This window comes from Microtus pennsylvanicus, chromosome 8, assembly GCF_037038515.1.
Source record: "Microtus pennsylvanicus isolate mMicPen1 chromosome 8, mMicPen1.hap1, whole genome shotgun sequence".
NCBI classification, from domain to species: domain Eukaryota; kingdom Metazoa; phylum Chordata; class Mammalia; order Rodentia; family Cricetidae; genus Microtus; species Microtus pennsylvanicus.
In genome coordinates this window covers 60,559,387-60,581,060 of record NC_134586.1, presented here as the reverse complement: position 1 = coordinate 60,581,060, position 21,674 = coordinate 60,559,387, and the positions used below count along the sequence as shown (strand labels likewise).

The window sequence follows — 21,674 nt, the reverse complement described above, 5'->3', positions numbered from 1 at the left end:
AGCCTTCATTTACCCCGATGCTCTCTGCCCTGGGATAAGATTAGAAGTCTTTCTCTTTCACTATCTGTACCTAATGTCCTATGGCTCTGCCAGGAAAACTATTGCTATTAGGAGGAACACACTCCTGACAGGCCAGTTTGTACTTCAGTTAAGTCAGAGAAGTGAGTTCCTTGTCTTCTATTGATGTGGCTGGAATTCTGCGAGCACTGTGGTTCCCACATAGCTTGTGAGTAGCTGTGGCTTGCAATGAGCCAAGACTCACAAGAACACCAAGGGACATGGGAAAATGAGAAAAATAGAGGTTCTAGTATCTAAACTGGCTTCATGGAATATTGTTTTTCACCATGTTAATCTGTTCAGCGGCTTGAAGTGCTGTTTGGAATGAATGTCATTCATAGATTCAGGGGAATATCTTGAAATGGAGTAGAAACAGGAGGCAGGAGCCTCTGAAAACAATTCAGCGATAGCATGGGCTGTTAAGACTCTTCCTTCTTCCCTGAGGCTTACCAAGAAGGGTACTGTGGTGTGGCTCAGTTGTGGAACACTTGCTTAGCATGTATCAGAACTCAAAAACAAGTTTTAATGATTTTTGTTATTTTTCTCCCAGTCTTCCCTGTACTTTTATCTCTCTGTAGGGCTAGAGAGTTGAACCTTGTACATGCTAGGCAAGTACTCTATCAATAAGCTTCATCCCTAGCCCGAAAATAAGTTTTAAAGTGTAATAGGATGTGAAAGCAGAAAGATGACCGTCAGTATGGGGAGGGATAAGAGGCAGGTATCAGCAGAGTCAGTGGAATGCACTTGTATAAAATGCTATAGTGAAACTCATTATTTAGTATGCTAAATTAATTTTTTTATCATGAAAAAAGTAGTAAAAGTACAGCTTGCTTTGAGTTATATTTTCTCTTGATTCTCATTTCAGAGCAAAAGTAACCTGAATCCAGATGCCAAGGAGTTTATTCCAGGAGTGAAGTACTGAGCTGTTGGAAGCTTCCAGAAGGACTTGTTTTGTCCCCGTACCTGGGGCCAGCAATGCACAAAAAGGCAGAGCTGAAGGGGGGTGGCAAGGGTGTGCAGCCAGGGCGGGTTGGGTTGGGAAGGTGGTTTAACTGGATACTGTGACTGAGTAACGAATGTGCGAGGCACTACTCTCCAAGCCCTCTGAGCATGGCTCTTCTGTTCTGCTGACTTGTTCAGAGCAGTTTCCCATTTTATTTTATTTTTTGAAGAGCTCTTTGGAGTTAAGGAACTGCAGTTGTTTTTTCCCTCGTTAGAAATGTTCTGTCTGCATTCAAGCAAAGTAAGCTGACCAAGGAAAGCAGTATTTAAGAACTATCTTCCCTGCTGTGTATCTACCAGGAGCAGGGCATCTGGAGGGCATAAGGAATTTACAGCTGAGTGGTAAGAGGGAAAAATAGAACAGGAGATATAAACCAGTTGCAACACTCAGCTTCCCCACCCCTGACATTTCCATGAAGTGGTGAACTAAGTGGCAGATAGAGCCCTTGTCTCCTGGCCTGGGCTCTGCTCTACTAAAGAAAACATAGATTGGAAAGTTCTTAGGTGAATGTAACTGGATGGTTGCAAGTTGTACATCAGAAGAGCAGGGCTTGATGGTGGCTGTCATTTAGTTGCTGCTGGCCTGGTGTTGAGCATAGGTGTGTAGCTGCTGTCGCTCATTGTTTACAGGTAAAAGTCACATAGAGTTGCTTTGCCTTCATGATTCTCATGCGGGCTACTCCTGGCCTCTTTCCTTCACAGCTCTAAAAGACACTATTAGCCAAAGTCTGAGACGGACCTTTTGTTGGGCTAGTTGCATCTTGAGTCTTCTTGGACAGTTTTGGTTTTGTTTTCCTTAGTCCCATCAATATCTGACTCTTACAGTCTTAATTCCCTCAAAGATTTCTGTATTTTTTTTTCAAGGAAATACATTTTTCTAAACACTAGCAAGCTGCTCAGCTCAGTTTTGGGTGCTTCTCCTGCCTTACAGAGTAATTCCCAGAAACTAAGCTACTGAGGAGTCCTGCCCGAGAACACAACAGAGCTCCTTGGAGCTGTTAATGGGTATTAATGCTCCCACAAACTAACATTTTTCATTTCCTCATGGGCCTAGCTAGGTGCACCCTTAGTTCTACCTGTAACTCGCTAGGGTTTGGTTGATCTTCTGTCGAACTGAATTCCACTGGGAGCTGCTGCTGTGAGTAGAGGCGAAGGTGGTAATGTTGAGGAGGAAAGGACAAGCGTCCTCTCCTGTTCATACTCCCAGGACAAGGGATTTGGAGAGGCCTGAGACTGCTGTGGCTTGTGTGTGACTGTCACTGTGCTGTGCGTTAGCTCTGGAAGGATCATGTAGCTTCCAGTCTGTCAGCTTAGCATGTGGATGTGGGCAGAGATTGGGAGGAAAGGACTGGGGTCTGAAAAGTTGAAACATTTCCCTTTTTCATGAGCTGGTTTTCCAGCTTTCCAGTTTGTTTTGGTACCAGGAATAGAACCCAGGGTCTCATTTATGCTAGGTTAGTCCTACCCTTGAGCTGTTCTCAACCCTCCCTTGTTGACTTGTAGACAGCCCCAGCAGTTAAACACAAACTTCCCTGTTTTTTCCTATTAAAGTCTCATAGGATGGCATCTTGTGACAGTGGCGTTCTCCCTAGGCCACATGATAGTGACTAGCTCAGGGAACTTGTATGGCCAGACACACATTGACTCCCAAAGCCTCTCCCTCAAGAGACTAGGAACTCCTAGTCCTCTAGGAAGACTTTATTCCTGCTCCAGCTTTTAGCTTGGCTTTCCTCTTCTAATAAGGAGAAGAAGGGTAAAGGTGGGGCATAAAAAAGATTCTGCCGCAGTCTCCTCAAGGCTTTTGGAGTTCAGAATGCATCAGGATTGCAGGAAGATTCTTGAGAATCTCTATCTGCATATAGTACATCCTCCTCTGAGTACCTGGCTGGGAAGCCTCTGTAAGCCTGAAGAGGTTTTGTTCTATCCTAAAGTTTTACCCTTTGGAAGCCAAGCTGCTAGTTGTGGTCTAAAAGACCTACCTTCCTTCCTACTTTGCTGGCTCTTTTTACTTGGATGTCAGTCTCTGTTCTTTTGTTGAGGGTGCATTTGGTTAATACTTCTAGAATGCTGTTGTGTATGCCTGGAGACAAGTGCTGGTATGTTGGGTCTACCTCAGAGGCAGCATGCTGACTCCAGGCTTGGGGTACAGCCAATTAGGCTGAGCTTAGTATATGTGGAATGACTTATTCCTATGGCCCAACTCTTCTTTCATCCAATGTTGTGAGGTAGCATAATTGTGCCCCAGACTACAGGCTCAGCCTTAGTTTGCCAACTTAGCAGAAGACTTTTGGGGTTTTGTAGGTTCCCCCCCTGGGAATCTATACAGCAATAGAAAATGTACTTCATAGTTGCTGGTCTGCCTGGCCCCAGTCTTCTTTTATTGGTGACTAAGTTCTAATTGTGATTATTTGACTCTATAACTTTTTTCTTTTGTTGGGGGAGGGATAAGGGACTGCATAAGATATTGTAGAGGTAGGCAAAACCTAGGTACTGTATCTAAGGGTCTGGGGCTAGTTTTTGTCTATAGTGTACCTGACTTTAGGTTATCATATAAGCAAACTAGACTATAGTCTAAAGATTGATCTTTTTTTATTGAACCCAGGATTTCACATGTGCTATGCAAGCACTACACCAAGCTGCATTCCCGACCTGTGAGAGACTAGGTCTTGGTAGCATTCGTATTTCCAAAGTCACAAGAACTATGATTGCTTCACTAAGAGTGTAAGGCTAACCATGGCTTTAAAATAAATGTTTTTAGTGAACTATTAGGCATTTTCCATATTATTGTTATGTCAAGGGTTTATTTTGATTTTAGAGAGACTAAGATGCAAGTAAAGAGCTCTGCCAGCTGGCAAGCGGGGCAGCCAGAGTGAACCTCTTGATTGGGGATATGGTAGATGAGCATGTGACTGGCTGGCTTCCTGAGTTTGTGTCCTGTTGCTAGAGGGGACAGGCCTCTGCAGTAAGAGTATTGGTATTGCATGCTATTAGTCCAGGTTTATAGAATGTCAAGGATAGGAACTTACAGGTCTGACAAATTTGACTAGAAGTTGGAAGTACCCACTTCTTGGAAAAGCTTATCCCAGCCACTCTCATCTGGGAGAACAGGAATGGGAGGCACTAGTTTTGTCAAGTAGGAAGAGTAGAAAGGATGCTGGTGTGTTAAACAGACCCTGAGTGACCTGTTCATTCACAATTGCCATGAGACTCTTTGCCCCCTAGGATGGCTCAGTGCAGTGGATGTGAGCGCCTCCGAAGTCACCAGACTTAGACATCTTCTAGACTTCACAATCTGGAACTCTTTTTCCTATGTTTAGTCTCCCACAAGAAGCTGCTGGTGGTGATGGGAACAGAGAAGGAATCTGCCCAGGCAAACATTAGACTGCATACTACCCTTCCGTCATCATCCAACACACTGCTGGATCCCAGAAATTTCCATTTCCTGGGAGTTGGGACTAGAACATGAGACACACTGCTCTCTTCAAGATGTCAAGCTTAGGAGCCACACTTCTCCTGTTCTTGGGGAACAGGAGGAAATTGAAAGGACCAAAGGACAGATATGCTTTTTTTTTTTTAATGTAAAAACCTTCCTACATTTTTGTTGCTAAAAGTATAATTTAAATGGAAGATTTGATGAGCTTTCCTCCCAAATTTACCTTATACCTTTTCTTTAAAATGAATAAACAATAAAAATTCCAGGTTACTTAATACTATAAAGATTTTTTTTTCTTTTTGGTTCTTAAGGTCAAACTCAGGACCTCACAGCTAGGCAGCATCCTGTTACTGAGGCTCTCCTTACCCCTGGGATACTAAAAGCATCTTGCTCTGTGGTCCAGACTCGACTTGAACCTCTGGTCCTCCTGCCTCAGCCTCTCCAGTGCTAAGGTTATAGGTGTGGACTACCTGGCTGTCCTAAATATCTTAATATTGTACTGTTACTAAATTGTTTTTTGGTGCAAGGGTAAAGTGGAAGATTTCGTGCATGGCTGGGGAAGTGTTCCAACACTAAACTACATCCCTTGACTATAAAATGTCTTTCCTGTAAAGTGGTATCATGTTTCACTCTATCAACATATAAAAAGAGAATTTTGTCCTGCCAATTGTGAACCTTCAAAAATATTTAACAGCAGGTTATGAGTGGTACTCATCTTTAATCCCAGGACTTGGAAAGAGGCAGGTAAATCTCTAGTTTGAGGCAAGTTCAGACTACCTGGGTCTACATGAGACTGTCTATAAAAGTTAATAAACTAGTGCTTGAAAAGTGGAAACAAGACCCCTAAAACAGCTTTGAGCTGGGGTAGTTCACTAGTGATGCCAATCAGGAACTCACTGGGTTGTGTCCAAGTCACTGAGTTTAGGAACTTTTAGTGCTGGAGCAACCACCATATTCACTTCTTCCAGTAAGCTTTCATACGCTGGTCCCCAGGCCCTGGTGTGGATAATACACCTCTTCTGGACATTTCATGTCAATGGACTCAAACAGTATATGGTCTCTTAATTTGGCACTTTTTTTTAACATGTTTTGTCAGTGTTGAGCAGTTTCCTGTTGAGTACGCTGCACTTTGTCAGAGAGCGCCTTGAGGTTGGGTTTTAGCCTCCTCAGCTCCATTGGCTCTCCACCTCCACTTTGGCAAGTCCTCTGTTAACAGGCCGAGAGCTGTGTGTTTTAGGAGACTCGGCCACTGCAGATTCCTATGATCCTCAACCTTCCGCAAAACATTGTGCTGTCTACTGCAGCTCAGAACCTTTGAAGCATCTGAGGCCCATTTCATAAGGAGCACAAGTGGACAGGGAATGAAACTACATAGTGTTTCACTCAGAATCAATGCTGAAGACTGCAGCTTTCTAGTCATGTCCATGGGTATTAGAGTTGTACTAACTCTGCTGGACTCCTGAGATGATGGTGATGTACATAGGAGGGAGGGCCAGAGTGATGGAGGAGCCAGTGGAGCAAAGCAGCTGCTTAGCACCTCCAAGTAAACCTAGGCCCAGACTGGACCCTTGTCCCTGTTGCAAATGTTTAAAAGCTTGTTGCTCACAGGGCTTTTCAAATCTAAAAACAAGCTGGAGAGGTGGCTCAGCAGTTAAGAGAGAGCATGACTTCTCCTGGTTCAATTCCCAGTGCCCACATTGAAGCTTACAACCATCTGAAACTCCAGTCAGAGACAGGATCTGATTTTTTTTCCCTGGTCTCTGCAGGCACACACAGTGTACACAAATGCAGATAGAACACCCAAACATAAAATTAACAACAAAACCCTAAAAAGTTTTCCTAAAAACACCAAAAGGGGGGGGGGGGTTGTTACTTAAAATTTTTGCTTTGTAAATCAAATGACATCTGTATAAAAACTCAACAAATGAGAATAAATGCACTTGCTGAGGAAGCACCTTCCTGGCTAAACCTGGCTCCCTCCTTTCATGTGTATTGACAGTTGTACTGTGCAGGAGTTAGAGAGAGGGAAAATAGAACCCAGAGGTTAAAACACTAGCATTGTTGCACATCCAGACCTGGTTAATCTTAGGTGCCAGCGGGTACTGGGAATGACAACGGTGTCTCTGAGCAAGAGTATCTTCCTGGAAGGATTAGCTTCAGGAGAAAGACCTTCCCCGCAGGGCTGACAGCAGCAGCAGCCTTCCTGCGAAGGTCTGAGAGGGAAGTGCCCCACTGTAACCACAGCCAGGTGAGCAGCAGTGAGGAGCAGGCAGGCCACTGAGTTAAGCAGTACTTAGTTGACCTACAGGGAGGGGCCGATAGAGATTTATTCAGACTAAAAAACAATAAAATGTCCTGTGTGCCTACAGCTACCAAATCCAAGGTTAAATAAAAATTGAGGCTGGAATCATACTGTTCCTCCACATCCTACTGGGAACCTTGGGAGAGGGTGTGATGGATCTTAGGTCATTCCCCAGGAAGTGGGCATGGAGACAGATTAGTTCCATCATAAGGCATTGTAATTCTGCCAGGAGGAACTTGGGTCCCAGCTCCTGGCAGTCAAAAGTATGTGGTGTGGAAATGGGAGGTGCAGGGCCATTATATGCTTAAAAGCCTGGTGGATGCACGTAAACCAGCAAGTACCTGAATCTGCTAGGAACCTGCTGGAAGTGTTGAGGACATAACAGCATATGCTGAACGAGATACAGAGCATCCTACTGGGGAGGGGGTAAAGTGCATTTATTTGATTCCATGTGTTTTTAACAAAGAAAAATCTCCCTTCTAACATTCAGTGTCAGCTGGATGGCGAGGAGGTACAGCCCCTAGAAGGTATGGGAATAGAAGGCAACGGCATTGATACTGTAGTCCATGGGAAGGTGGTATCCAATGTGCCTGGCTCCCAGGCTGGCACCCCCCAGTGCAGAAGAGTATCGTAGCTTCATCAGGGTGAAGCTGGAAAAGGAGTTCTGAGCCTGCAGCTCTCGGCCCTGGGTCAGCGCCAGGAGAAAGCCTGGAAGAAAACACAGAAGAGAACAAAAACTGAATCTTCAGTGGAGATGCTAGAGACCACATTCCTAACACAGAGGCACCATGATGCTGTGGGTCCTGGAACTAGCAGCCCAAGGAACCCATATTCCTCAACTACAGAGTATGCACCAATACCCACAACTTCTTGGTGCCAGAATCTAGTAGGGCTCCTTGAGCTGTTTCAGAATCTAATGAAACCCTGAAACTGGCTGAACTGAGGCTGCCATGCTAAAGTCCTTATGGCCAGAATGGTAACTAAGGGTGCTACCACATGTTATCATACACTGGTCTAAGCCCTATGGGGCTGGAGAGATGGCTCAGTGGTTAAGGGTATTTGCTTCTCTTCAGAGGACCTGGGTTCAGTACCTAGCACCCACATGGTGGTTCACAATACCTGTAACTCCAGTTCTACCCTCCTTGGGCACTGCACACCCATGGTGCACAGACATACTAGCAAAAATACCCACAAAACATAAAAGTAAATAAATCTTTAAAAGTGATTAAATATATCATTGGGAATAAAACATCTTTTTGCCACCTCAAGAGCTTGAGCTATACAGTAGAGAACAGGTTTATTAGCAAGCACACACCCCAGGAGAAAGTCATGAGAGCCAGATGAGAATAAAGGGCCCAACTTCACCCTCCTTTCCAGCTGTACCCTTTGTCTTCATCCACACCTGCCCACCCAGACTCACCTTCCTTCAGCAGCTCCCAGCTCTTCCACACTGAGCCCACACACACAATGGGGAGGCCAAGCTTCCCTTGGAACAAGACCTGAGAAGGCAGAAAATGGAACATTGCAGGCAGACCATAACCCTAAACCTTGCCAGGGCCTCAGGGATATTTCCTCAGACCAGCTTCTGTCCAAGACACTCTCCCTCTGGTAGGGAAACTAAACATGGACTCAAGCAAAAAAGGGGGACGGGGGAGGAAAACAGAAGTCACGAAAGTGAGGCAGAGAAGAGGAAAGGAATGGTCAAATGGAGGACAGCACCACATGAAGCCAGTCTACATATTCAGAGGCATCAAAGCAAAAAGACTATGATGGAGCAGTCTTACCACCCCAGGCCAAGGGTCAGACCCTGTCCAGCTGCCACCCACCATTGTGTCTTGCCTCAACTCACCGGGTCAATCTCTGGCAAAACTGCTACGATGTGTCTGCCCAGCATCTCCCCAGCCTTCCTGAAGATGTACCGAGAAAGGGGATCCCCCTGCTGTGCGCCTGAGGCAGGGAGAAAGAGGCTGGAGAATACAGGAAGCAGGCTACTCTAGCCACTCCATTAGATAAAGCAGCAAGCTCAGGCCAAGACTATGTTAGGATGGATGCCCACATTGGTAAAGCAAGCTTCTTCCCACCATTCCAGATACCTCCCAGTGCCCTACTGGAAGCAGCTTACTAAGCTTTGAGAATACCTCCTCCACCCCACCAGTGCAGTCGGACCAGACTCCAGTGAACTATTAAACTACATTACTGTGTCTGCTCCTGTGAGTCTATAAGCCCTGTGGACAAGGGACCCTATCTGAGAAGACCAATGATACTCCTGTTGGTAACCAGCACTTTCAGCAGTGTGCTGATGGTTAGTCCCATTCTGGCTGATGTTTTGAGCCTTAGTCCTGAGATAACACAAGTAGGGTGTCCTGGGACTAAGGAAGCACCTTAGAGGAGCAGACCTCACAGTGAAAAAGGCAATGTGTGACATGCAGACTTTTCCCAAAGCCAACACAAGCTGCCTGAACTTTCCAATCCCTGCCAACAGTCAGTACTACTTCAAGTTCTCAAACCAAGGTCTTCAGATTGTAGCAGTCACATGGCCACCCGGGAGATAAACAGGCAATCCAGTGCTGTCTGGTCCCACCTTCACCCTATTCACCACCAAGCAAGTTGAACTACAGACTCCAAGTTACTTGTAGAGACAGCCACCAGTACATAGGCCAGCCTTAAACATGCATGACCCACCATTAGACATGCTTTTGGATAACTAAGCTACAAACAAGCTGGCATTTGCAGTACCTTCTGCAATTTTCTGGCAAAACCCAGCAAACCTGGATTTATCAAAATCCCTATACAAATGGGTGAGGATTCCTAGCCGATCTGGCACCTGAGGAATACAAGAGGAGACACAGTCATAAGACGCAAAACCCCTAGTCTGTCACCCAGAGTGGCCTTCCCAGTGTCTCTATTGGAATGACCAAAATATTCTGGAACTTTTTTTAAGCTTTAAAAATTAGAGGAATTTGAGATTTATCATTTGAGTAATTTTGTTTTCCTCAAGATCAAATTCACTGAAAAACTCTTGAAAAGACTGTTTTAGTTAAAGATCAGTCCCTTACAGTCCTACACACAGTAGCAGACCAAAGATTCTGAGAAGTACTGCAACCAAGGAATTCATTGCCCAAACTGTCTTCCACTACCAACAACCTAACAGGTCACCCCTTTGAGTCCCCAAGTATGCAGAGATTCTCCAGAGTACATTTTAGTGGGAGTGGGATAAATGTGAGCATCCACAAAAACATTACTAAGTGTTTTATACACTTGTCTCATTTGGCTTTAAATGTTTGCAAAAATGCTAAAATTCCTAAGAGGAAGTGATATGGGATGTCCTTCTGTATATGTGTTGCTTTTATTAATTTTATTAAGTTGATAAATAAAGCTATTTCGGCCAATGGCTTAAAGTCAGGCGGGAAATCCAAATAGAGATAGAGTAGGCAGAGTCAAGGAGATGCCAAGTAGTCACAGGAGAAAGATGCCAGAACATGACCGGTAAGCCACAGCCTCATGGTAATATACAGATTAATAGAAATTGGTTAATTTAATATGTAAGAGCTAGCTAGGAATATGCCTGAGCCATTGGCCAAACAGTGTTATAATTATATAGTTTCTGTGTGATTATTCAGGTCTGAGCAGCTGGGAAACAAAAGTGCAGTCTCTGTTTGCAAGGAACTGCAGCCACACTGGTCTGAACACATGCCACACTACTCTGAATCCTGTCCTTATCTACCACTTTCCCACCATGCTGTCCTGGTCCACCTGGAAACCCCATCCCCTTCTGCAGCTTCTCCTGTGGGTTCCTCAGTGTCCTACATTAGGTGCACATGACTGTGGGGTAGGGAGTACCTGGAAATAGTTGAACATGGCCTGCTTGACATAGCCAATATCATGAGGAGCTGCCTCCAGGTTGTCAATGGAGTCAAACACAATTTTCACAGCTTGGTGTGCAATCCAGTAGGCTTCCAGGAGCAGAGGGAAAGAAGACAGCAGCCAGTCACTGGCCATCTCCTCACCAAGAAGGACTCTCAAGCCCAAGATTAGTCAGTGGTTCCCAGTAGGGAGGGAAGCTTAATCAAACTACCCGACAGACCCAGGCCAGGGAAAGCTGGTAGGAAGACTGAGTACACCTGTCACACTGGCACCCATTCAAAGACAAGGGTGGTAAGCTGTCACACACAGCTGCAGTCACAGCACGAGCTGGACCCAAAAGCCACCCAAGAGATATATACACGCTGCCCCAAAAGTAGTGTCGGTGGGAAGTATGTCCTGTCCAGATCCCTTTCCCACTGGCAGAGAGTCTCTGGACAGCTATGGCCTTAACCTTCAGTTTGAATCCTTCCCTTAGGTCTCAACAGAAGTAGGCTGCACCACCATGCCATAAACTGAACCTTGGGTATGAGAGGCTACTAAGGAGAAAGATGGTGATTCTGGGATTCTCCCAACACTATTCTGTACTCAGAAACACGTTTAGGAGCTATTTGGGGATACCTGTTTAGGTTTGGGGACCAAGAGGGCAGGAAAGGGGAGAGGAGTCACAGGAAGGGGTATGTCCAGGCCCTATGTGTGCTCACCCGAGCCTTCGTCTCCCATCATATGACCCCAGCCACCGCAGCCACTCTCAGAGCCATCGGGGTTGATAAGCCTGCAGTTGGAGCCTGTTCCCGCGATGAGCACGATCCCACCTGGGGAGAAGGCATGGGGGCTCAGTGTGGACAAGGGCCCGCACAGAGCAGCAGCTTCCCACTGCAAAAGATGGGACAGAAACAAGCCCTACAGTGAAGGATCACCACCCAACCTCCCAGAGCAAGCAGCCCACTTGCTTCCTGTCCAGGGGATGGAGGAAGAATACAAGTCTACATCGCTTCAAGGGAACATGGCTCCCTGCCAACCAGACTTCAAATATCTTGGCTTTATTGAGTACCTAATGCCAGACACTACAGCAGACCTGTTCTTACAGTGACAATCAGCACCCTAAATCATAGACACTTCTACAAAAGTGAAACCCTTCCACAACTTCTCAAAGATGGGAGAGCTATTAAATCAGAGCCTAGGCCCGTTTCATTTTTGAGATGGTCTCATAAGGTGACCCTGGCTGACTTAGGATTTTTTATGTAGAACAGGCTGGCCTTGAACTTGCAGTGATCTGCCTGCTTCTGTCTCCTGAGAGCTGGTGTAAAGGGTGTTCACTGGCATGCCTTGTGAGACTCAGTTATATACCAGCACACTACCATACCCAGAGTCCCACACTTTCTCCTCAGTACCAACCAGCTCTTGCCCCCCACCCAGAGATTCCGCTTCCCACCCAGACACTTAACCTGCCCTCCTTCCTCCTCTGTCTCTGGTCCCTGGTCTAGCAAGGGTATAATATGCTCAGGAAAGGACAGTTGGGAGATAGTAATAGAGGCTGCCTTGCAGATATCTGTAAGAGAAGTTTTGCTAGTTAAAAGTAAAGAGCTTCCCCCATAAGAAAGCTCATTCTCAGCTCCCACGCCTCCTTCAGGTTCTCACCATCCGGTGTAGCTGTGGCGATGGAACCCGCTGCATCAGTGGTGATTATGTAACTTTCACTCAGGTAGGGAAATCGGCCCCTCAACTCCTCTATCAGGAGCCTCACTGCATCCTCCTGCTCCCCACCACTCAGGGACAGGCCCTAGGCCACAAGAGAGAGGAACATGCTGAGCAGATTTTTCTTAACCCTTCTCCTTCTAACACCCAGCTAGCCATACCCTGCTCATCCGATCTAGCCCCTCCACCCACAGCAAGCCCTTAGAAGGTCATGCCTGCAGGAACAGCCTGGCCTAGGAAAGGGTGGAGGAAAGGAACACACAGGCAAAGGAGCAAGGTGAGGGGATATGGAGAAAGCAGCTTGGCTTGACATACATGGGGTCTGGCTGTGCCTGCACATCTCCCTTGCATATCTGGGAAGTAGCCAGAGTCACAGCAACCTGGGAGGAAGAAGAGCTAACATTTAAAGAGCCCTCTAGACTACAGGGAGCTGACCATTTTGGAATAAATCACATTATCTCACTTTCCCAAAAAGTCTTAGTAAATGTATTTGCAAAATGAGGAAACGAGGCTGAGAGAAAGTAACTGACTTAAGGGACACTATACTGAGTGGCAGAGCTGAGATTCAAATCAAGGCACCAACAGATATCTGGAGCCCCATGCTCTTAAAAAACATTCTCAGCTTACAGATGATCAATGAAGCCACAAGAATGGGCAAGATCGAGGGCCCTAGCCCTGGAGACCTTTCCCTCTCATCAGGCTCTAGAATCCCACTGGCCACCTGCGTCAGCACTGCTAATGGCCTCTGCTCCAGCCAACTCACCAGGCTTCGAAGGGGGACCAGAGGATCCACTCCAGCCTTCTGTTTGGCCATGTTCACCATCTCGTTGATCCTCTCCACACACTTGTCTGTGCCAATCAGCTGGCCCCAACAGGGAAGGAGGAATTAAAAAGGCTTGCAGGACCTGTGCTGCCCCTACCAGCTGCTATGGGGCCCAGCCACCACCTCAACAGGAGTTACAGCACATTAGGTAAGAGCCAAGCCCTCTGGTCCCCTCAAGATGGCGGTTTACCCAGTGGTTTGTGCTCAGTCCATCTGCTTCTGACAGGATCTGCCCATTCTCGGAAAGTAAAAGGACTTTGGACCGTGTGCCTCCCCTATAAAACACAAGAGGGAGGGCTCAGTCCTGCTAAAACTGCAGACAGCGAGAGCCAAGCTTGCACAGTAGCCTCTTAGAGTCTAGAGTAGAGACAGCTTCGGCAAACTCAACCTCTATCCCCAAACCTACTTGTTCAGTGTCTACTGCACTCTGGAAAGGGAAATGTGGACTTTCTCACATTTCTCTGGCAGGTCTTACTTCCCCTGCAGGATACCACTTACTCATCACTTAGACCTTACAACTTGTCCGATGTGGGCTTCTCCAAGACACACTGATAAGCCCTAGCTAGCAAGGGCTGCTCTGAATTAAGAGTGTATCGTTTCATGTCTGCCTCTCATTGTGAGCACCACTAGGTGAAGCTCCAGAGTGATTTCCTATCTTCCTAACTGGCCCAGAGCCTAGCCAAGGCAACATATGGGAAATGCATGAGAGGAGAAAAGCAGGCCTCTGCTCCTCTCACAACAGCCAAGAGCCACTTTAGAAACCCTTCTCCTGCCACCAGGTCTTTAAGAAACTTATAAGAAATGGTCACCAGGCAGGGAGAAATTCATACAGACTTCAGCAACTAAACCCTTTGGAGTTAAATTCGTGGGGTAAGTGGTATGGAGGAAGAGTGACATGTAACAGTCAAGACTCGATGATTCAACTAAAGAGGACATCAAGTTCTGAGGGGATATTAATGCATGAGACAGCAGACTAAGAATCCAAAATCACCCCTTGACAAGTTAGGGAAAATTAAGCTCTACCTTCCAGATGACTATAACAAGGTTAGGTGCAAACTCCTACAATGTGCTGAGGGTTTTTCCTTGTTTGTTTTTAATGTGTCATACACACACACGCGCGCGCGCCATAAGACATCCATCCACCTTAGCAATCCAGAGAGAGAGACTTCAGGGTAAGTCAGCAGTGAGCTGCTAGGACGGCAGACCCTCCTCCTGGAACATCCTGGTTTGACACACCCAGATACACAAAATGCTTGTCACGCGCAGGAGCCAGGGCAAACCACCATCTTGCTCTCCCTTGTCTTTGCTTTACACATGTGGCAACTGAGGCCCAAAGAGGGCACACTTCTCACCCAAAGCCATGCCCGGCAGAGCTACCTCCCAAAGTCCAACAGACCAGGTTCTGAACAGGAGAATAAGGTAACCAAGGGCCTTCGGGACTGACAGCAGTGGACGGTCTCGGTCTCTAGGACAAGGCAGTGTTCTGGTGGCAGCTGCTCAACTCCCGGGTTCCCTTGGGTATAAATCTCAGTCTGGGCTTCCGCCTCTTCCCCACGTCCACCCGCGACCGACAACTTCCCACCTGACCCCAGCTCTCCACCAGTCTCCCAGTCTTAGACGAGAGCCCTGAGACGGAGCGGAGGTGGCAGCCGGGAGGGGCGTGGTCGCGCAGTGGAATACAAAGGCACCGGGTGTGGAGCAGGCCGCCGCCCCCTGACCCGCTCCCTGACAGACGGCTCGGCCCGTCCAGCGCTCACCCTTCCACGCCGCCATAGAGCGCGGCCATGCTAGCGCTGCCACCACAGATCGCTCTGTTGCAAACCCGCTCTCAGTCGGTGGATTCTCTCCTACCGCCGCAAAGCCGCCCCCCCACCCCGGCACGTGACCACCGCGCGCAGGCGCGGGTGCGGACGGTGCCGCCTCTCTCGCCATGGCTGGGCCTCTCCCGGCCCTTTCCGGTTCTTTCCAGCCCACTCTTCTCCTGCCCTGTGCTTACACTCGGAGGCAGAGACGCAACCGAGGAGCCTGGGAAAGTGAGCGGGGGACGGCGACAAACTGCTCACAACCACGCGGTTAATTATGGGGTGCGCATGCGCAGTCGCATGCCGAGGCCTTCTCAGAGTCTGGCGGAAATGCTTGAGGGCCAGGCCTGGCATCAAGGTTTAGTCCCAGCCACTTAAATGCAGCCCTGGAACACAATGCTGGCTCGGCCTGCTAAAAACTGGCATAGACTTTATGTCACCTTCTGGCCACCACTTGCTCCCCTATTCTAAAATGTGCCATGGAAGCGAAGGAGGAAGATGCCATCAGGTCTGACGGAAGAGCGGCTCCTGTGTGCTACCTCAGGCTCCTGCAGATGGCTTTAGGCCTGCTAGGAGCAGGTTCGATGGCCAGGAGGGCTGTCTGCTGCCCGTAACAACATTTCTTTGAGACATCCATAGGGCTAGCCTGCCTCCTATTTAACCTCTGCCCTCCGTGCCTGCCTCCTGTGGAAAAAATTTAACTAGGATCCCTTTTCCCTTGTGAGACCCTCACCCCTTATTCTCAAAGGGACAAGAATTTCCTAGCAGAATGTTTTAAAATTAGAAACACAGACTAGCAAGGACACACCTGGTGATAAAGACAGCGGAGTAACCTTGTCTGAAAACAAAGAACAAGCTGGCATAGCAGGGTGGAAAGAGCAAAAGACCTTGCACCCCGTGCCAAAGCAGCTCTGAAAGGCTTGCTTGTAATTTCACCTTTAAAAACCACAAACACACACACACACACACACACCCCGGCAAAGGAATCTTTTAACTCCTCTCTACCTCGCTCCAACAGGGTGTTGGAGATGAGTTCCGAACTAGTTCTATTACGCTGGCAATAAAATCTTGCTAATTGCAGTCCGGTCTCTCTGATTTTTGGTGGTCTCCCTAGGGGTCGCAATCTGACACAACACCCTGACAGTTAATTGGCTCTGGCTGTGTTTTGAAGTAAATAGTTGGGAAGGTGGGTGGGCACACAAGGTCTCATTTATCCCAAACTAACCTCAAACTCTGGCTGAGGTGACTTTAAACTCCTGCTTGTCTTGCTCTCCACCTCCCAAATGCTGAGATGTAAATTGTTGGTGTAGGCATTGTAGGAGCCAGGAGAAACAGACCACCCAAAGGAAGTTCTTCCAACCATTGTCACCTGCCTGTGTTGGGCCTAGCCTGATAAGCTAAATGAAGCCGTGAGTCTCAGTAGTTTACCCTAAGGTAATACCTGGTTGCTGGGAAGGACCAGAAACTGAGATTACCTGGGTACCACCCAGGAACAGACCATCCAAAGGAAATACCTAACATTCCAACTGTTGTAGATAGGATCACCTGCCCGCAGACTGTCACCAGGAAAACCCCTAGACAAATTCTGAAAGAGAATCTTGGCCTTTTTGGATAGAGGAACAGTAGAGGTAGGACTAGCGGCTGCTCCCTGCTTCTCTGATATTTTCATTTTGACTCCAATATTTGACTACAGATTTATTTATTTATTCTTGGGTTTTTGATTTTTTGAGACACAGTTTCTCTGTATAACAGTCCTAGCTGTCGTGGAACTAGACCAGGCTGGCCTTGAACTCAAAGACATAGAGATTCACTTGCCCCTGCCTCCCAAGTGCTGGGATTAAAGGCATGTGCCACCACTGCCCAGCTGACTCCTGATTTTTTTATTGTTAAAGATTAGTTAGATAAATGCTTCGTCTGGCATCCAAATTTTGGGGCACGAATTCACAAGCTAGCCGCTTGCCCGTGGCTTTGCAGCTACCCACCCCCTACAGGAGCAGCACCCTCATTTTCTTCCCCAAGCCCTCTGAGTGAGTCTGGGATTTTTCTGTTGCAACCTCTCTACAGCAATCTCTACAAGCCCCAAACTCCACAGATGCCTGGGCTCCAAACACCGCTGGAGTTAGCCCCACACCAACGGTGAGCTAGGCCTTCGGGCCATTCTGTGCTCTCACTTCCGGCCTGCCACAGGTGCCGCTTTCACACATGCCCCTGCGTCTTTGAGATGGCTGGCTCAAGGGTTGCGGCTTTCCCTGGACCCCTCCTCAGGCTGCTGGCAAATGGTCAGTGGCAGCTGTCTTCAGCCAGGCTGTGCCATGTAGGTGTTCTCCACTCACACGTGCTACATAGTAACAGCCAGCCTTACACTTCGCCATCAGCAGCAGCAGATTTGGGGAGACAACTTGTAATTCTTAAAAGGGGGAAATAGGTTTTTTAAAAAGAGAGAGAGAGAAAAAGAGAGAGGATTTTTTTTCTCATGTTAAAAATGGGAAACATTATTATGGTGGCAGGAGTTAGATCTCTCTATGATTCCACAATCAATAGCTTAAAAGTGGAACAATTAAATGAGGGAATAATTAGTTAGGCTGGGATTTACATAAAGTCAATTATAATCATTATTGGTTTGGTAATTCTTGTTTTATCCCTAAAAATGTTGATTAATATTAGTGCCAAGATGCAGGCATTAGAAAAAGTTACTGAAGGAAATAATGCATTTTGACTGATAAGTTACAAACCTTAGAAAAACTTATTAAAACAAATAATAGAAGTATTCAGACAAAGATCAAGGAATTTAAAGGAGAGCTAGCCTCACCATTATAAAATTTGAGAGGGGCAGCCCAAGGTTGTTAGAAAACCAATCTTATGGAGAAATAAAATGTAATTGTATATAAATATTAAATTTGAGATTTAAGGAAGACATTTAATATGGTATGCATTCACCCTAAGTGAAATGGATATTAATTAAACTCATGAGCAACTCAACAGAATTGTCCCTCAAGACTGGAAAGATTTGGCATCAGTAACATTGAAAGCTGGTCCTCAATTACAATAATCTAAAGCTATAGAAGAACAAAATAAGGCTAGAGGTATTAATATTCCTTAAGGTTAATTGATAGGTGAAGACCAGTATGCTGGATTGTAAAGACAATTTGAATTTAATGACCATACCTTGGTGCTATGTCAGTTCGCAGCCTTAAATGCGTGGGACAAGGTTAAAGAACCAGAAAAAGAGTTCTGAGTCATATACTAAAATTATGTAAGGTCCAAAAGAAGCCTTCACTGATTGTTTTTGCAAAAGTTTACCCCAGCTATAAATAAAATAGCATTAGATCCAGAAATCAGACAAATATTAATTGATTCTTTGGCTTTTAAAAATGGTAATTCTGAATGCAAAAAGGTGATCGGGCCTCTAAAGGCAAGATCAGCAGCAATGGATGAATGGATTAGAAACACAGATGATATTGAATTCCTTTTTTTAATTTCTTTTTTTATAAATTTATTTATTTATTAAAGATTTCTGTCTCTTCCCCGCCACCCAATTCCCTCCCTCTCCCCCAATCAAGTGCCCCTCCCTCGTCAGCCCAAAGAGCAATCAGGGTTCCCTGCCCTGTGGGAAGTCCAAGGAACCCCACCTCCATCCAGGTCTAGTAAGGTGAGCATCCAAACAGCCTAGGCTCCCACAACGCCAGTACATGCAGTAGGATCAGAAACCCATTGTTCTTGAGTTCTCAGTAGTCTTCATTGTCCACTATGTTCAGCGAGTCCGGTTTTATCCCAGGCTTTTTCAGACCCAGGCCAGCTGGCCTTGGTGAGTTCCCCATAGAACGTCCCCATTGTCTCAGTGTGTGGGTGCACCCCTTGCGGTCCTGAGTTCCTTGCTCGTGCTCTCTCTCCTTCTGCTCCTGATTTGGACCTTGAGATTTCTGTCCTGTGCTCCAATGTGGGTCTCTGTCTCTGTCTCCTTTCATCACCTGATAAAGGTTAATATTCAGGAGGATGCCTATATGTTATTCTTTGGGTTCTCCTTATTTAGCTTCTCTAGGGTCACTAATTATAGGCTCAATGTCCTATGTTTATGGCTAGAAACCAAATATGAGTGAGTACATCCCATGCTCCTCTTTTTGGGTCTGGCTTACCTCACTCAGGATAGTGTTTTCTATTTCCATCCATTTGCATGCAAAATTCAAGAAGTCCTTGTTTTTTACTGCTGAGTAGTACTCTAATATGTATATATTCCATACTTTCTTCATCCATTCTTCCATTGAAGGGCATCTAGGTTGTTTCCAGGTTCTGGCTATCACAAACAATGCTGCTATGAACATAGTAGAGCATATACTTTTGTTGTATGATAAGGCCTCTCTTGGGTATATTCCCAAGAGTGGTATTGCTGGGTCCAGGGGTAGGTTGATCCCGAATTTCCTGAGAAACCTCCACACTGCTTTCCAAAGTGGTTGCACAAGTTTGCATTCCCACCAGCAATGGATGAGTGTACCCCTTTCTCCACAACCTCTCCAGCAAAGGCTATCATTAGTGTTTTTGATTTTAGCCATTCTGACAGGTGTAAGATGGTATCTTAAAGTTGTCTTGATTTGCATTTCCCTGATCGCTAAGGAAGTTGAACATGACCTTAAGTGTCTTTTGGCCATTTGAACTTCTTCTGTTGAGAATTCTCTGTTCAGCTCAGTGCCCCATTTTATAATTGGGTTGATTAGCCTTTTACGGTCTAGTTTCTTGAGATCTTTATATATTTTGGAGATCAGACCTTTGTCAGTTGCGAGGTTGGTGAAGATCTTCTCCCAGTCAGTGGGTTGCCTTTGTGTAAAGCAGTATCCTTTGCTTTACAGAAGCTTCTCAGTCTCAGGAGGTCCCATTTATTCAATGAGGTCCTTAATGTCTGTGCTGCTGGGGTTATACGTAGGAAGTGGTCTCCTGTGCCCATGTGTTGTAGAGTACTTCCCACTTTCTCTTCTATCAGGTTCAGTGTGTTCAGAATGATATTAAGGTCTTTAATCCATTTGGACTTGAGTTTTGTGCATGGCAATAGATATGGATCTATGTTCATTCTTCTACAGGTTGACATCCAGTTTTGCCAGCACAATTTGTTGAAGATGCTCTCTTTTTTCCATTGTATACTTTCAGCTCCTTTATTAAAAATCAGGTGTTCATAGGTTTGTGGGTTAATGTCAGGGTCTTCTATTCGATTCCATTGGTCGATTTCTCTGTTTTTATGCCAATACCAAGCTGTTTTCAATACTGTAGCTCTGTAGTAGAGTTTGAAGTCAGGGATGGTAATGCCTCCAGAAGAGCCTTTATTGTATAAGATTGTTTTGGCTATCCTGGGTTTTTTGTTTTTCCATATAAAGTTGATTATTGTCTTCTCCAGATCTGTGAAGAATTTTGATGGGATTTTGATGGGGATTGCATATTACAGGTAAACCACACAAATGTACACAATAAGCAGTTATATAAAGATCTAATTGTACTTTTATACTTTTAAAAATAAGCTTATTAAACAGAAAGGGGTAACAGAGACCCTCAGAGATAGATTTACAATGCTTTATTAACTTTAAATTTTCTAAATGCTAATGAGAAAGGACGATAGCTGTGGAGGGACCCTGGATGATAGAAAAAACTGCTGAGTTAAATCAGCCTGTATACTATAAAGATGTGTTGACCTCAGAATGGAAACCAGTACTTGTGTTACATTGGGAAATAGGTTTTGTTTTTGTTTCTACAGGGGAAGAAAAGCTATGGATACCATCAAAATTGATAAAGATTAGATTTGAACAAGAGAGACCTCTTGATTAGAAGAAGAAATAGTTTAATAAGCAGTGTGACCATTCAATCTAAACAAACAAATGCTTTTCATTTGATCAGATATAATTTGCCAAAAGGGAAACTCCCCAAAGTTAGGGTTGGGACAGGGTTTTCTTTTTGTCTTTTAAGGAGAATGAAAGCATCCTGATAAGAAATCTGAAGATCACTAGAAAAATGAGACATCTGTTCTCTACAGACATATAATACAAATGGTCTTTTTGTAGTCTCAGTTCAATTACAGATTAAAGCTGGCTCTGGAGTTGGAACACGGGTCTCTCCTTGTCTAAAACCAAGCATGCTTGTTAAAGGAAAATCCAAAATCTTTGTCTCATGTCAGAAGAGCCGCCTGATATAGAACTGAAGAAAAACCAAAATTAAGGAACTGTTCTATTGCCACTAATCTAATAATTATTTGGTTTTATTTTGACTCTTTAAAACTTTTCTTAAGATATAAATGTTATCTTAAAATTTATAAGATTATATGATATATATATTAAACTTTTGTCATGATACTAATGGTCATATAGAGTAATAACTAATTCTAGAAAAAGGCTTTATCTAGCTTCCTGTACATGATTTCAGGTTTGAGTCTTTATCAGGTAACTAGGAGCTAAGTATTTGTACTCTGGATGTACAAATGACAAATAACAAATTAGGCCCTTTAATCGTGTCAAGATCTGCTGCAGGTAACATTTAAAATGTTTTTCTCTGCAGTGAACCATGACCATTCCTAACAGTGACCTTTGAAGTCTCCAAAAGGAGGGTGGGACCACACTACAATGATTCTACCTGGATTATGGTAATGCCACTAAGCTGATAAACAACACCCAAAGTTGGCTTTGGACTACAAACTGCTCAGGACAATTTCAAGGTGGCTGGCTA

General features: G+C 45.5%; 2 protein-coding genes across 8 annotated transcripts in view; one reads left to right on the top strand and one right to left on the bottom strand.

The window, feature by feature from the left end:
* The window catches only part of Paip2b (poly(A) binding protein interacting protein 2B), a 34,556-nt gene extending 29,780 nt beyond the window's left edge, over positions 1-4,776 (top strand). For all 5 annotated transcript variants that reach the window (XM_075983626.1, XM_075983627.1, XM_075983625.1 and 2 more), the window contains one exon: positions 923-4,776. In XM_075983626.1, the coding sequence (XP_075839741.1) occupies positions 923-979 (57 nt within the window). In that variant the 3' untranslated portion in view covers positions 980-4,776. The remainder of the gene's footprint in view (positions 1-922) is intronic.
* A 2,431-nt stretch (positions 4,777-7,207) lies between these two features.
* On the bottom strand, positions 7,208-15,233 carry Nagk (N-acetylglucosamine kinase). Of its 3 annotated transcripts, none has more exons than XM_075983622.1 (10): positions 15,173-15,233; positions 13,367-13,451; positions 13,117-13,215; positions 12,297-12,438; positions 11,360-11,470; positions 10,635-10,747; positions 9,531-9,618; positions 8,644-8,741; positions 8,215-8,293; positions 7,208-7,502 (listed from the first exon to the last, which is right to left on the bottom strand). In XM_075983622.1, the coding sequence occupies exons 3-10, from the start codon at positions 13,174-13,176 to the stop codon at positions 7,315-7,317; spliced, it is 879 nt and encodes a 292-aa protein (XP_075839737.1). In that variant the 5' UTR covers positions 13,177-13,215; positions 13,367-13,451; positions 15,173-15,233; the 3' UTR covers positions 7,208-7,314. The 3 variants fall into 3 exon arrangements, with proteins under 3 accessions (XP_075839737.1, XP_075839736.1, XP_075839738.1); XM_075983621.1 differs by having other exon boundaries at positions 14,934-15,225; XM_075983623.1 differs by lacking the exons at positions 12,297-12,438; positions 13,367-13,451; positions 15,173-15,233 and having other exon boundaries at positions 13,117-13,209.
* Between the last annotated feature and the right edge of the window lie 6,441 nt (positions 15,234-21,674).

What these genes read in the sequence shown, in the direction of transcription:
- Nagk (XM_075983621.1), bottom strand. Translation starts at nt 14,962, where the DNA reads ATGGCCGCGCTCTATGGCGGCGTGGAAGG. An exon ending in CGCCACAGCTACACCGGATG is followed by an intron (nt 11,471 to 12,296) that starts GTGAGAACCTGA and finishes CCTTCTCCCCAG; the next exon opens with GTGGGATCGTGCTCATCGCG. An exon ending in CCATGTTCAACTATTTCCAG is followed by an intron (nt 9,619 to 10,634) that starts GTACTCCCTACC and finishes TGTATTCCTCAG; the next exon opens with GTGCCAGATCGGCTAGGAAT.